Source organism: Ranitomeya variabilis, chromosome 2, assembly GCF_051348905.1.
Source record: "Ranitomeya variabilis isolate aRanVar5 chromosome 2, aRanVar5.hap1, whole genome shotgun sequence".
NCBI classification, from domain to species: Eukaryota; Metazoa; Chordata; class Amphibia; order Anura; family Dendrobatidae; genus Ranitomeya; species Ranitomeya variabilis.
The window spans coordinates 278933420-278948097 of NC_135233.1; the positions used below are offsets into that span (position 1 = coordinate 278933420).

The 14678-nt window shown below is 43.6% G+C and overlaps 1 protein-coding gene across 3 annotated transcripts in view; it reads left to right on the top strand.

The window, feature by feature from the left end:
• Positions 1-14190, top strand: part of OGT (O-linked N-acetylglucosamine (GlcNAc) transferase) — a 52625-nt gene extending 38435 nt beyond the window's left edge. For all 3 annotated transcript variants that reach the window (XM_077285018.1, XM_077285019.1, XM_077285020.1), the window contains 16 exons: positions 154-349; positions 454-594; positions 683-783; positions 860-1013; positions 1120-1221; positions 1397-1576; positions 2962-3120; positions 3243-3332; positions 3435-3560; positions 3912-4082; positions 5487-5603; positions 11780-11947; positions 12064-12216; positions 12344-12596; positions 12791-12914; positions 13184-14190. In XM_077285018.1, coding sequence (XP_077141133.1) covers positions 154-349; positions 454-594; positions 683-783; positions 860-1013; positions 1120-1221; positions 1397-1576; positions 2962-3120; positions 3243-3332; positions 3435-3560; positions 3912-4082; positions 5487-5603; positions 11780-11947; positions 12064-12216; positions 12344-12596; positions 12791-12914; positions 13184-13358 — 2410 coding nt within the window. In that variant the 3' untranslated portion in view covers positions 13359-14190. The remainder of the gene's footprint in view (positions 1-153; positions 350-453; positions 595-682; positions 784-859; positions 1014-1119; positions 1222-1396; positions 1577-2961; positions 3121-3242; positions 3333-3434; positions 3561-3911; positions 4083-5486; positions 5604-11779; positions 11948-12063; positions 12217-12343; positions 12597-12790; positions 12915-13183) is intronic.
• The last annotated feature ends 488 nt before the right edge of the window (positions 14191-14678 follow it).

The following is a 14678-nucleotide window of genomic DNA, read 5'->3' on the forward strand; positions in this document are numbered from 1 at the left end:
TGACATCATAGGCAAAGCAACAATCGCACAGATGCTGTAAATCTTTCATGGTAATTGTTACCCTTCTCCTTTGCACTTGCATTGTTCTCCGTACTCTTCAACATTAGACCTTCCTTTTTGTAAGTGAATATTCTGTTTTTCTTTGTCATTCAGAGCTGTGGCTGCATATTTACGAGCTCTTAGCCTCAGCCCAAATCATGCAGTGGTTCATGGAAATTTGGCTTGTGTTTACTATGAACAAGGGCTTATTGATCTTGCCATCGACACATACCGAAGGGCTATAGAACTTCAACCTCACTTTCCTGATGCTTATTGTAATCTCGCCAATGCCCTCAAGGAAAAAGGCAGCGTAAGTAGAAACTCCTTGCGTTGCTTGGTCTTTATCATTCATGAATCCGACATCTGAATATGTCCAATACTCTTTATAAATGTATATATATTTTTTAAAATAAGGTTGTGGATGCTGAAGAATGCTACAACACTGCTCTTCGCCTCTGTCCGACTCATGCTGATTCTCTGAATAACCTGGCCAACATTAAGCGAGAACAAGGAAATATTGAGGAAGCTGTGCGTCTGTATCGGAAAGCTCTAGAGGTAGATGCTGATCAAGTTGTTCAAAATGCTTAATATTTTTTGCTTTTTAAGAAACGGACCTATAACACGTAACATTTTTGCATTTTAGGTGTTTCCAGAATTTGCAGCAGCTCATTCTAATCTGGCCAGTGTTCTGCAACAGCAAGGAAAGCTTCAAGAAGCTCTCATGCATTACAAGGAAGCCATTCGGTAATTTGGACTTGTATGATGCATTTGGTAGAGACTTGACTTTTTTTTCTGTGCTCAAGCTTTCTTTTCTTTTCAGTATCAGTCCAACATTTGCTGATGCTTATTCAAACATGGGTAACACATTGAAGGAGATGCAGGATGTCCAAGGTGCACTGCAGTGCTATACCAGAGCTATCCAGATCAATCCAGCATTTGCTGACGCTCACAGCAATCTTGCATCCATTCATAAGGTAAGTAAATGTTAAATCAATGCTTGAAACTATCTACATTATTGAAGGCATTCAGAGAGAGGGACTCTGGTTTATTACTTCTAAATGTCTTGTTCTTGCCCCTTAGGATTCTGGTAACATACCAGAAGCAATAGCTTCATACAGGACTGCTTTGAAGCTAAAACCGGATTTCCCAGATGCATATTGCAACTTGGCACACTGTCTTCAGGTAAGTGAAATGTTTCTTCCACTTAAGATGGTTACAATATTTTTTTTTCTTTAAAATTAGTGTTTGTAGGAATGTCTGGGCATGTGTGGCCACCTCTTATATTTTTTTTTCTTTTCTAGAACAGCCTAATTACATCTTTTTAGCCTTTTTATGATGTGATTTTTCATTTTTGCAGATTGTCTGCGATTGGACGGACTATGACGAGCGGATGAAGAAACTTGTTAGTATCGTTGCAGATCAGCTGGACAAGAACAGACTTCCATCTGTACATCCGCACCATAGTATGCTGTATCCATTGTCTCACGCTTTTAGGAAAGCTATTGCCGAAAGGCATGGAAACCTGTGTTTAGACAAGGTAGCAGTGGCATTTTTTTTATGTGGGCTATTACACAAGTATAGCAAGAAAATAATGTAGTATATTTAACCCCTTCACCCCCGGAGCTTTTTCCGTTTTCGTTTTTCGCTCCCCTCCTTCCCAGAGCCATAACTTTTTTATTTTTCCGTCAATTTGGCCATGTGAGGGCTTATTTTTTGCGGGACAAGTTGTACTTTTGAACGACATCATTGGTTTTAGCATGTCGTGTACTAGAAAACGGGAAAAAAATTCCAAGTGCAGTGAAATTGCAAAAAAAGTGCAATCCCACACTTGTTTTTTGCTTGCCTATTTTGCTAGGTTCACTAAATGCTAAAACTGACCTGCCATTATGATTCTCCAGGTCACTACGAGTTCATAGACACCTAACATGACTAGGTTATTTTTCACCTAAGTGGTGAAAAAAAATTCCAAACTTTGCAAAAAACAAAATTGCGCCATTTTCCGATACTCGTAGCGTCTCCATTTTTCGTGATCTGGGGTCGGGTGAGGGCTTATTTTTTGCGTGCCGAGCTGGCGTTTTTAATGATAGCATTTTGGTGTAGATACGTTCTTTTGATCGCCCGTTATTGCATTTTAATGCAATGTCGTGGCGACCAAAAAAACGTAAATCTGGCGTTTCGAATTTTTTTCTCATTACGCCATTTAGCGATCAGGTTAATGCTTTTTTTTAATTGATAGAACGGGCGATTCTGAACGCGGCGATACCAAATATGTGTAGGTTTTTTTTTTTTTTATTGATTTATTTTGATTGGGGCGAAAGGGGGGTGATTTAAACTTTTATGTTTTTTTTATTTTTTTCACATTTTTAAAAACTTTTTTTTTTACTTTTGCCATGCTTCTATAGCCTCCATGGGAGGCTAGAAGCAGGCACAGCCCGATCGGCTCTGCTACATAACAGCGATCATCAGATCGCTGTTATGTAGCTAAAATGCAGGTGTGCTGTGAGCGCCGACCACAGGGGGGCGCTCACAGCCACCGGCAATCAGTAACCATAGAGGTCTCAAGGACCTCTATGGTTACAATGGAGGAGCATCGCCGACCCCCGATCATGTGACAGGGGTCGGCGATGCGCTCATATCCGGCCGCACGGCCGGATGCGGTAGTTAAATGCCGCTGTCTGCGTTTGACAGCGGCATTTAACTAGTTAATAGCGGCGGGTGATCGCGATTTCACCCGCCGCTATTGCGCGCACATGTCCGCTGTAAAAAACAGCTGACATGTCGCGACTTTGATGTGCGCTCACCGCCGGAGCGCACATCAAAGCGGGGGTCCCGACATGTGACGTACTATACCGTCACATGTCGGGAAGGGGTTAACTATGGATATAAGTTAAATCTGTTAATGATTTATACAATGGCTTGCAGATTAATGTTCTTCACAAGCCACTCTATGAACATCCCAAGGATTTGAAGGCCAGTGATGGCAGACTGAGGGTGGGTTATGTCAGCTCCGATTTTGGCAATCACCCCACCTCCCACTTGATGCAGTCAATTCCTGGCATGCATAATTCTGATAAGTTTGAGGTAAGTGTACATTTCTGTTCATGCATTGTGTTCTGTATCTCTCACATTGTGTTGCGCTAGCTAGGTGACTTTCTTTAGTAAAGCAGGGCGACTTTATGGTATCTTCCTTGTGTTTTTCGCAGGTCTTCTGTTACGCTCTTAGTCCTGATGATGGTACCAATTTCCGTGTGAAAGTTATGGCAGAAGCAAACCACTTTGTTGACTTGTCCCAGGTGGGAAATCTTGGCTACACTTGTTCATGGGTATCACATATATCATTTTTTTTCTCCATAGGATTTGGATTATTCTTAAAATATAAACTTGTATTTTTTTAGATTCCTTGTAATGGGAAAGCGGCAGATCGTATAAATCAGGATGGAGTCCATATTCTAATTAATATGAACGGCTACACCAAAGGAGCACGAAATGAGCTATTTGCACTAAGAGCAGCCCCAATTCAGGTGTGTAAGCAGATTAGTACACCGTCCTATATAATGTATGTCTAAAATAGAATATACAGTTTTATAATTATGTAATTTATTGCACATGATCATTTTATCAGAGGCATCCTGCCTCAGTCATATAGGGCATCGTCCTTGATGTTACTGAATCTTGACGTAGGTCAGGGTTTGTTTAAAGGTACTTGTACCATATTGTTTTAGTTCATGTGCGAAGACGCCTGTTTTTGAGGATCAAGAAAATCTTTTATTTTCACTAGCCAGAATATACCTTATCTTATCTACCTGTGTTTTGTACAATGTTACTACTTTCTATTGGTTGAATAGTTATTTTAGTTGCTTTGATAATTTAAGGCTATGTGGCTGGGATATCCTGGAACAAGTGGGGCACCATTCATGGATTACATTATTACCGACAAGGAGACCTCTCCAGCTGATGTTGCTGAACAGTACTCTGAGAAAATGGCATATATGCCCAACACATTCTTTATTGGAGATCATGCCAATATGTTCCCCCATTTAAAGGTACAATATTTATGCTGCACACACTATTAAACTATCACTCTAACATCGTTTTTTGTTATTATTCTTCAGGATCTGAAACAGATAATGATTTGTGCTAATTATGGGAATAGTTTTTGTAAAAAGTACTTGTATCTAGTTTTTTTACATTTCTCAACCTACGACAGTAGCCTAGCCATGTAAATGATATACTGGATCACTTTAAGAATCATAGAATGTTAGATTTGGAAGGGACCTCCAGGGTCATCGTGTCCAGCCACCTGCTCAATGCATAATTTACTAAACCATCTCAGACAGATGTCTGTCCAGCCTCTGTTTGAAGACTTCCATTGAAGGAGAACTCACCACCTCTGCAGCAGCCTCTTCCACTCATTGATCACCCTCAGTGTCAAAAAGGTTTTACTAATATCTAATCTGTATCTTCTCCCTTTCAGTTTCATCCCATTGCTTCTCGTGTTTCCATGTGCAAATGAGAATAAGTATGATCCCTCTACAGTATGACCGCCCTTGAGATATTTGTAGACCGCTATTAAGTCTCCTCTCAGTCCTCTCTTTTGCAAGCTAAACATTCCCAAATTCTCTAACCGTTCCTCATAGGACATTGCAGATCGGTCACTATTTTGGTCGCTCTTCTCTGAACTTACTCTAGTTTTTTTTATGTCTTTTTAAAAATATGGTGCCCAAAACTGGACACAGTATTCCAGATGAGGCCTGACTGAGGAGGAGTAGAGGGGGATAATAACTTCATGGGATCTAGAATCTATGCTTCTGTAATTTTTTTTTTTTTTTTTTTTGCTGCATCACACATAATGCAATGTTGATTAAAGAAGCGCTCCCATAAAAGTTTTTATCCTCTTAATATATTGCAGTGATCATATTATATGGCACTGCATACTTAAAATTGCTCATTTTTCCCTTCTACCCAGTTAATTTGTTTGTTTTCCATTAGGTCTATGAAGACATGTGATTAAAAACAGAGTACTTGAATCCTGCTATGCTCTATGGAGAAACAGGTCAACTTGGTCTCCACAAGTCATTAGTCATAAAGGCAAAATTCCCTGGCAGGGGGAGGAGGGAGCAGCTATGTCAGTTGAACAGGGGGATGACTCTTGTAGGAACTAGAGACTTCCTGTTTGTATATAAAGCAGAGAAAAGACAAGACTTAACTAGGTAGCAAGACCAAATGAGCAATTGTATGTATACAGTACTATATAATATGATGACTGCAATATATTCAGGGGATAAAAATATTCATGGGAGGAGTAGGAGTGCTTCTTTAAGGTTATGATCTGGAACAATATTTTTGCAAAGCTGGCTCCAGCAAAAAAAAAAAATTTCTCTATAGCTTCATTGGGGGATGCAGGAAATCATTCTTCAACTTTACTGATCGCTTCTTATGTGTTACAGAAAAAGGCAGTAATAGACTTCAAATCCAACGGCCATATCTACGACAACAGAATAGTTCTCAATGGGATAGAGTTAAAAGCATTTTTAGAAACTCTTCCTGATGTCAAAATTGTAAAGGTAAGATCACATTTAGTCTGTGCTTCATCCTCTACTCTACCCCCCATCCCACACTGTCTCTCAAGTTTTACTGACCCATTTATTGTGGCTTATTGAAACGCAAAAAGGATTTTTCTTTATCGCTTCATTGGGAGGACACAGGTAACCATGGGTGTATGCTGCTATCGCTAGGAGGCTGACACTATGCAAAAAAGGAAAATAGCTCCTCCGCAGTATACACCCACTGACGGGCACAAAGTACCTCAGTTTAAGCTTAGTGTCTGTAGGAGGCAGACCTGGATCTGATCCCAGATCCGTCTTTTCCTTTTCAGGTCACCTGTTGTTTTATTAATCTTTTTCCATTGTCTTTCAGGTTCTTCAGCTTCAGGGTAACAGGATGTAATGTCTCACCTTGTTTTCCCACACTTATGCGACCGAGAGAGCAGTGTGGTGTCACCCACATCGCCCACTCTCGGACCCGCAGGCAGGACTTTATCCCCTGTCACCTTTACTGGTGTTTCAGGGTGATTACTGGCGGCCAGTCCTTTCGTTTTTCCCTCCTCACCCCTCTCCTCGCAGAGGGCTGAGAGAAAGACGGTGGTTGCGGTGACCTCCCCCCTTCTTGTAAGGGGTTGATGCCATCTTCTGCACCACCTGGAGACGGTGCGGGAAGAAGGATCACGGTTTCCAGTGACCCTCACCCACCCTGAGGGCTCCTGATGTGATCCTCGTCAGTGAAGAGGGATTCGGGACTCGCGCACTGTTTACCCGTGACAGAACGCCGCACAGAATATGGCATCTCTGAACGACAGCGGCCATCTGTTCTTCATGCTTGTGCTTCGTTAACGCCCTCCTGTCCTGGCCACACCCACATACCCCGCATTAGCGTGCGTAATTATTGCACACTTTTTTTCCCCTATCAAGGGACCTCCTCACTGCCAGGTGCAGTCCTCCCACGGCACAGCCAATAAGAAGGGCCCCTACTCCCTGATACCGTCAGACGTGGCCAATTTTCATGCCGTACTAGGTCCTCAGTTAATACCATTTTCCGGTCCTGTCATTGCAGGTGCCAAGGCATCGCATAATTGCATGTCCTCTGTTAATTTAGCCCCCGGCTTTGGGCCTTCTCCCGACTCTGTAGCCACGCCCGTTTACCGGGCCCAGGCCAATAAGCGATCGCCATCCGCTTAGCCACGCCCCCTTGCTGGACTCTCGGCTAATTAGGGCACGCTGTACGCTGAGGCCCCGTCTCCTGGCTTAATAAGAGAGTGTGTTTTCTTTCTCCTGAGATGCCCCAGGGGGGACATAGTGTGTCTCTGCCTGCAAAGTTTGTGAAGATTCGAAAGCGTATGAAGAATCGTGCAGTCACATCGTCTTCCGGTTCCAAAGGACACAACAGGCGTCCATTACTTAACCTGCACTGGATCTGGGGGACACTGCAGCCTGAGCATTGACAGCGCCGTTTCTGTTATCAGATAAGACCAGCCCAGACTGGTTAATTTCTCTCTTTACAAGGGCTTAGCTCTCCCCAGCAGTAGCCCTAGCCTATCACTTATGTCCAATCTCAGGGAGGCCCATTCCTGTGCCATCTGTAAAAGAAAAGTGGCATTCAGAGAAACCCTCTAACGCCCGGGATGAGAGCACTCCCCTCCCTCCGGAGTGGGCTATTGCCATATCACAGTCGGTCTCAGATCTGACTGAAGTCTCAGTCCCTGGTCCAGGTCCTGGAGCGATCACCACAGACTGCAGTCTGCTCAGTTGGGGAGCCGCTTTTACTTAGTCACACAGCGCAGGACCACTGGAACGCCAAAGAGGCCTCTTTCCCTGTCAATCTCCTGGAGATCAGAGCAATTTTTTCCTTTGATCTCCTGGAGATCAGAGCAATTTTTTCCTTTGCTCTTCGCCACTGGCATTCTCTCTTTCCGAGCCAGCCGGTCTGCATACAGTCGGACAATGCCGAGGCCTACGTAAACTGTCAAGGCAGAACTCGCAGAAAGCAAGTTATGCTAGATGTAACAAGGATTCTGCGATGGGCAGAATGTCTCGTTTCCGCCATATCAGCCGTGCACATTCTGAGGGTATAAAGTCGGGCAGACGATTTTCTGAGCTATCAGGGTTTTGCTTCGGGTGGGTGGTTGCTCAGCCCCGCCACCTTCATCCAGATATGCTGAAATGGGGCTCTCTGGATGTCGTCCTCATGGTGTCTCGGATAAACCACGAGGTTCCTTGGTTCGTAGCCAGGTCCCAGGATCCACCAGCCACCTCTTGAGATGCTCTAGTAATATCGTGGTCACAATTCCAACTGCCTTGTCTTTTTCCGTCTCCTTGTCCGAGCGACGTGAAAAGGATAAAGGAAGAAAAGATCCCTATAATCCTGGTAGCTCCGGACTGGCCAAGAAGGGCCCGGTGAACATGTTCATGGACGCCCTTTGGAAGCTTCCTGGCCGTCCAGATCCTCTCTTTAGGTTCTCTCTTCCACCAGAGTTTATAGTCTGAGTTTAACAGCATGGCCTTTGAGACTATAGTCCTGAGGGAGGCTGGATTTTTTTCCCCATCTGGTCATTCAGACCATGTTTAGGGCCAGGAAACCAGCATCCTTGCGTATCTAATACAAATACGGAGTCATTCTTCCGGTGGAGTGTGGACAAGGGTTTTGTCCTCATGTCCTTTTTTCTCTTCTTTCCATTCTTGCTTTTCTACAAGCGGGTCTTAACTTGGCTCTATCGTTTCGATCAATTCTTTTCCAACGAAATCTGGCTTCTCGTTCCCAGGTAAAAGACCTTTCTTCAAGGAGTCGCCCACCTGGTACCTCCTTATAGTCTTCCGATAGATCCATGGGATTTTAACCTTGTCTTTGGCATGCTGCAGCGCGCTCCTGTTGAGCCCATTCAAAACATCACGTTTTTTTTCTCCTGTCTTGGACAGTTGTCTTAGTTAAATTACGTCCATCAGGAGAGTTTGAGTTAGCAGTATTGTCCTGCTGTTCCCCGCTCCTGATTCTATATCAGGACAAGGTAGTTCTCAGGCCTGTTCCTTCCTTTCTACCCATGGTGGTCTTTTCATTTCTCATTAATAAAGACATTGTCCTTCCTTCTGTGTCTTTCCGGTCCATCGCTTGGAGAAGTCCCTTCTACATTCTGGATCCCGTCACAGCTATCCGAGTCTACCTTTCAAGGACTGCTCCCTTTTGTCAATCTGATGCCCTGTTGGTCATCTCTGAGGGTTATCTTAATGGGCTCCTAGCTTTTAAGTTCACTATTGCCGTGGAGGCATTCCGCGTTCAGGACAAACGGCCTCTTCCGGGGGTGAAGGCTCACTCCGCTCTGCGGTGGGGGCCTCCTGGGCTGTTCGTTACCAGGATTTGGCTTTCCAAATTGTAAGGCCACAACCTGGTCATCTTTGCACTCCTTTGCAAGTTTTTTACAGGGTTCATACCCATGCCTCATCTGATGCAGGCCTGGGAAGAAAGGTGCTGCAGGCGGCGGTTTTGCATCGGCCGACCTGAGTCCATTTATTCCTTGAATCTTTGTTTCCCACCCTAGGGACTGCTTTGGGACGTCCCATAGTTACCTGTGTCCCCCAATGAAGCGATAGAGTGATTTTTGGTACTCACCGTAAAATCTTTCTTGGAGTCTTCATTGGGGGACGCAGCACCCTCCCTAACTGTTGGTACCATTATTTTGTCTATGTGCCTTCGTTGTTGGATTGGTACATATGATGATTTTTTTTGGTTGTTTCTCCTACTGCTTTAACACTAACTGAGGTAGTTTGTGCCTGTCGGTGGGTGTATACTGCGGAGGAGGAGCTATTTTCCTTTTTTTGCATAGTGTCAGCCTCCTAGCGACAGCAGCATATGCCCATGGTTACCTGTGTCCCCCAATGAAGGCTCCAAGAAAGATTTTACGGTGAGTACCAAAAATCCCTCTTTTTTTGTACTTTCTGAAAGGAGAGCTAATATTGATGGAGACTGTTGTTTGTTTTTGGTCAACTGTTGTGGTCTTTTTTTATTTTTTCACTAATCTTCAAGGAGTGCATTAAGATGATATTTAAAACTGTTTTTGTATTATTTGCCGTGAAATAGAATGTGTCAGTGGGATCATCCCTCCTAAGCTGCCTATATTGGCATTTAGGTCATAGGAAGCTGAATAAAATGACACCTTGATATCTGCGATCCGAAATCTTATTTAAGAGAAATCCAATTTCTTCTTAATATGTAAAAGCTGTTAAGGTCTATGGGCCGGACACAGATCTGAGCTTATTATAGAATGAAAGAGAGCATTACCAGTGTGAGACATGTAATGACTGACAGGCTGATCTACATGACTCGCACTGGTGACTTCCCCTTCTATATATATAATTGTCTAAGGGGTACTTCCGTCTTTCTGTCTGTCCTTCTGTCTGTCGGCAACTTCCGTCACGGTTATTCATTCGCTGATTGGTCTCGCCAGCTGCCTGTCATGGCTGCCGCGACCAATCAGCGACGGGCACAGTCCGATTAGTCCCTCCCTACTCCCATCCAGTGACTGCCCAGTGCCCGCTCCATACTCCCCGCAGTCACGGCTCACACAGGGTTAATGCCAGTGATAACGGACCGCGTTATGCCGCGGGTAACTCACTCCGTTACCGCCGCTATGAACCCTGAGTGACCAAGTTTTTACTATTGAGGCTGCCTATGCAGCTTCAATAGTAAAAACATGTAATGTGAAAAATAATTAGAAAAAAACAACAAATCATTTATATACTCGCCTTCTGCCGCCTTTCCGACGCTCCGGTGACCGGTCCATGCAAGCGGCAGGTTCCGGTGCTAAGTTTGGTGTGCAACAAGGACCTGCCATGACGTCACGGTCATGTGACCGCTACGTCATCACAGGGCCTGCGCGAGCAGGACCTGCCATGACGTCACGGTCATGTGACCGTGACATCACCACAGGCCCTGCGCGAAGAAGCTGCGGTACCATGGGACAGGCAGGGACAGCATCAGGAGCAGGTGAGTATTTCATATTCACCTGTCCGCGTTCCATCCGCCGGGCGCCGCTCCGTCTTCCTGTCCTCTTGCACTGACTGTGCAGGTCAGAGGGCACGATGACGTATTACTGTGCGCGCCGCCCTCTGCCTGAACAGTCAGTGCTGAGGAGCAGCGACGAGAGGTGAGTATGTGATTTTTTTTATTTTTTTTTTTAATTGCAGCAGCATTACATCTGGTACAATGCTGTATGGAGCGTCTATGGGGCCATAAAGAACTGCATGGAGCATTATATGGGGCATCTATGGGGCCATAACTGCATGGAACATTATATGGGGCATCTATGGGGCCATAACTGCATGGAGCATTGTATGGGGCCATAACTGCATGGAGCATTATATGGGGCATCTTATGGGGCCATAAACAACTGCATGGAGCATTATATGGAGCCATAACTGCATGGAGCATTATATGGAGCCTTAACTGCATGGAGCATTATATGGGGCATCTATGGGGCCATAACTGCATGGAGCATTATACTACGTGACTGGGCAATATACTACGTGACTGGGCAATATACTACTTGGACATGCATATTCTAGAATACCCGATGCGATAGAATCGGGCCACCATCTAGTTCATTTATAATAAGCTATGACAGGCCCATTAATAGTTAATTAACATCAAGGTATCTGTTTGTTCAATTTCCTATGACCTGTATGCCAGTACAGATGGCTTAGGAAGGTTGATCCCCTTTTAAGCTGGCCATCTCTCCTAATCACAAGAAAGCTCGTTCGGCGGAGTACTCCTGTGTCTTCTATGAGAAATCCGTTGCATGACCTGTCTGGCTATGACTGATCTGGTAAATAGTCGGGAGATCCAGCTCAACACAGTAACATATCTTCAACTTTATTAGTGCACTGTTAAAATAACTTCACATGCATCTGTAGTCCATAAATTAGGGCATCAACGCGTTACTGGTGTGCTTTGCACTTTTACTCATGATGTGGCTCATCTACAGGAGAACAGAGTGATAGTCATTTTGAAATCGGACATGCCCAATTGACATCTTTTCTGAAGATCAGTTGTCTGGGGCCTTAATACACATTAGACTGTCTCCCAAACCCATTGATATTAACATTATTCTAATATGTATGGGGACTTTTAGCTTTATTTTTTTTCGGCTTGCCTTCCTGTGCACAATTGCTGATTTTTATTTATTTACCTTTTGCAGATGAAAGGCCCAGAGAGTGGCGACAATGTGGATAGTAACTCTGCATTAACCATGCCGGTCATCCCCATGAACACCATTGCAGAAGCGGTCATCGAAATGATCAACAGAGGACAAATCCAGATAACAATTAATGGATTTAACATTAGCAATGGACTGGCTACAACGCAGGTGAGTGCACCTTATTGGAAAGGTGTTTCCTCTTTTTATTGTGCACTAGTAGAACAATCATGAGCAAAACTTTTCTTTGAGTTTTACACTATGAAAACGATTTCACTTTCTCCCAGATTAACAATAAAGCTGCTACCGGTGAAGAGGTTCCTCGCACTATCATTGTTACCACTCGCTCGCAGTACGGCCTGCCAGAAGATGCCGTTGTGTACTGCAACTTCAACCAGCTTTACAAGATAGATCCTACCACGCTGCAGATGTGGGCAAATGTAAGTAGCATGAATAGTGATAGTGTGAGGAGAATATTTATAAGTACTTTTTCCCTTTGTTTCTTTTACAAATGAAATGTGGCTTCTTCTTGTTAGGAAAAAAAGTATTGCTATTCTTCCATTGCAGATTCTGAAGAGAGTTCCAAACAGTGTTCTGTGGCTGTTAAGGTTCCCTGCGGTAGGAGAGCCGAACATCCAGCAGTATGCCCAAAACATGGGGCTGCCACAGTCCAGAATAATTTTCTCCCCAGTGGCACCTAAAGAAGAACATGTCCGAAGAGGACAGTTGGCAGATGTGTGTTTAGATACACCGTTGTGCAATGGGCACACCACTGGAATGGATGTCCTTTGGGCAGGCACTCCAATGGTCACCATGCCAGGTAAGACTATCTCTCTAAATCTGTGATGTTTCTTGTCTTGGATCTTTCACAAGATAATATTTATTGGTCTGTTGGTTGAAATGAAGATGCTGTTGTTCCTTACCAGGCATTGGTCAGCGGAGGTTTACTTTGACTTAACTTACAACAACTTACGTTAATGGAAAGTTGGATTTATGTGTATGTGTCTGTTGTAGGTGACACCCTTGCATCTCGTGTTGCTGCTTCACAGCTGACCTGTCTTGGATGTCCAGAACTAATTGCTAAAAGCAAACAAGAATATGAAGATACTGCTGTGAAATTGGGCGTTGACCTAGAATTGTAAGTACTATGGATGAGCGCAAGATGAAAGTGGTCTTTCACGTAAATTCACTTGCTTTATCAGTAGTACAAGATATATTCTGTTTTTGTGTGCATAGAGGGACTTCCTTATCGGTGTATAGAGATATACACCGATACAACTTTTTAAACATAAGTCACACAAGCATTCTCACTGCATATGTTTGGCGACATCTTTACGATTTCAAGCCATTATAGAAGATTTAATACACAATACATATCTAACATTGTGGTCTTGTTTTTCTGTACAGCCTGAAAAAGATCCGTGCAAAAGTGTGGAAACAAAGGATAACTAGTCCTCTCTTCAATACCAAACAGTACACTATGGATTTGGAGAGATTATACTTGGAAATGTGGGAGCATTTTTCAGCTGGAAGTAAACCTGATCATCTCCTCAAGCCGGTGGAAGTCACAGAATCTGCGTAACTGATGTTTCCACAGTGAGGTCACCATACTGGGAAGACAATGTTATTCAATTGTTTTCTTCCTTTTGTTTCTCTTGCTAAACTTACAGGGAATCTTGCAAATCAGCCATTCAGTGACAACTTCACGGACACACAATCGTTCTTGAGAAATTTTTTAGTTTTGTCTTGCGATATGCATATTTCAAGTATGGGCTTTTAAACATGAGTTTGTGTGTCTGCTAGCTCGAAACATTACTCTCAGCTTAAATCTTGTAGCTAACTGTGCAGGTTGAAAGAGTTAAAAACAAATCACAAAGCATCATTAATGGTGTTCTAGTCCTTTTTATAGGTTTTATAAACCACTTGTAGCCTTTTAACGTCTGGCATTTGTTTACAAGCAAGCCTGTTTGTGTGTGCTTTGGTATAAATGATATGTCTCCTTTCAGAAATGTACTTGATTTGACATTTACTCAGCCTGTCCTCACAGTAAGCCGTATTATTCCATTTCATGAAGTCTACGAATGGAAAGTGCACAGCCAAAATGAACTGCGCTGCCGTCCTGTGAAAGAGTGTAAAGCACACATATTGCAGATTCTGATGGTGTCACATGTATTTAATTGACTAAATGCGATATATTTGGTGTATTTACTTGTACTTGCACGCAGTGGACTCCTTAAAATGTGTCATACAGAATCTTGATTTTGGAAAATGTTTCACCCATTTTTCATTGACGTATGGATGTAACTCATTGGTTGTGTGGAAAATAAGCATGTGCAACAGATTAGATAAGTTAATGCGCCTCTGCATATTGCCTATTTGATTTAATAAACTCAGTTGGCTTTTCAGCTGTAAAAGTGACTCTTTACTCATGTGTACCAATTGGATTTTTTATGTTCAGCAAATGTTAAGTGTAGATTTTCATATTTTACTGTCTAGCCAAGAAAAAAAAAATGTTTTTCCAGGTCATCCCTGACAGCACATTGTTGGGGGTTGTCCTTCTCGTCCTTCATAGGGACAGGAAACATGACAGGGTTATAAGGACCCTCCCACCCTCACCCTTTTAGTGGTTTTCCTGTCTTTATGTGGATGGACACACGAGAGAGGTGCTTAGGCGTTATTACCTTTAAGCTCAGACTCTGGAAAATTGGTGGTTCATAATCTTCCTCCTGTCAAGTGGTCCGTGGCTGACACCTCTCAAAGAGCGGTCCCTCAGCCTGATCTAGTTGAGCGGAATGAGGCTCCTGGTCTTCGAGCCGTTTCCTTCTTGGGGTAAGGGGGCTCTTGGCTCTGGAACAGTTTCTCCTGCTCCGCTTCCAAATCACGCGCAGCATGACTGGGGGAA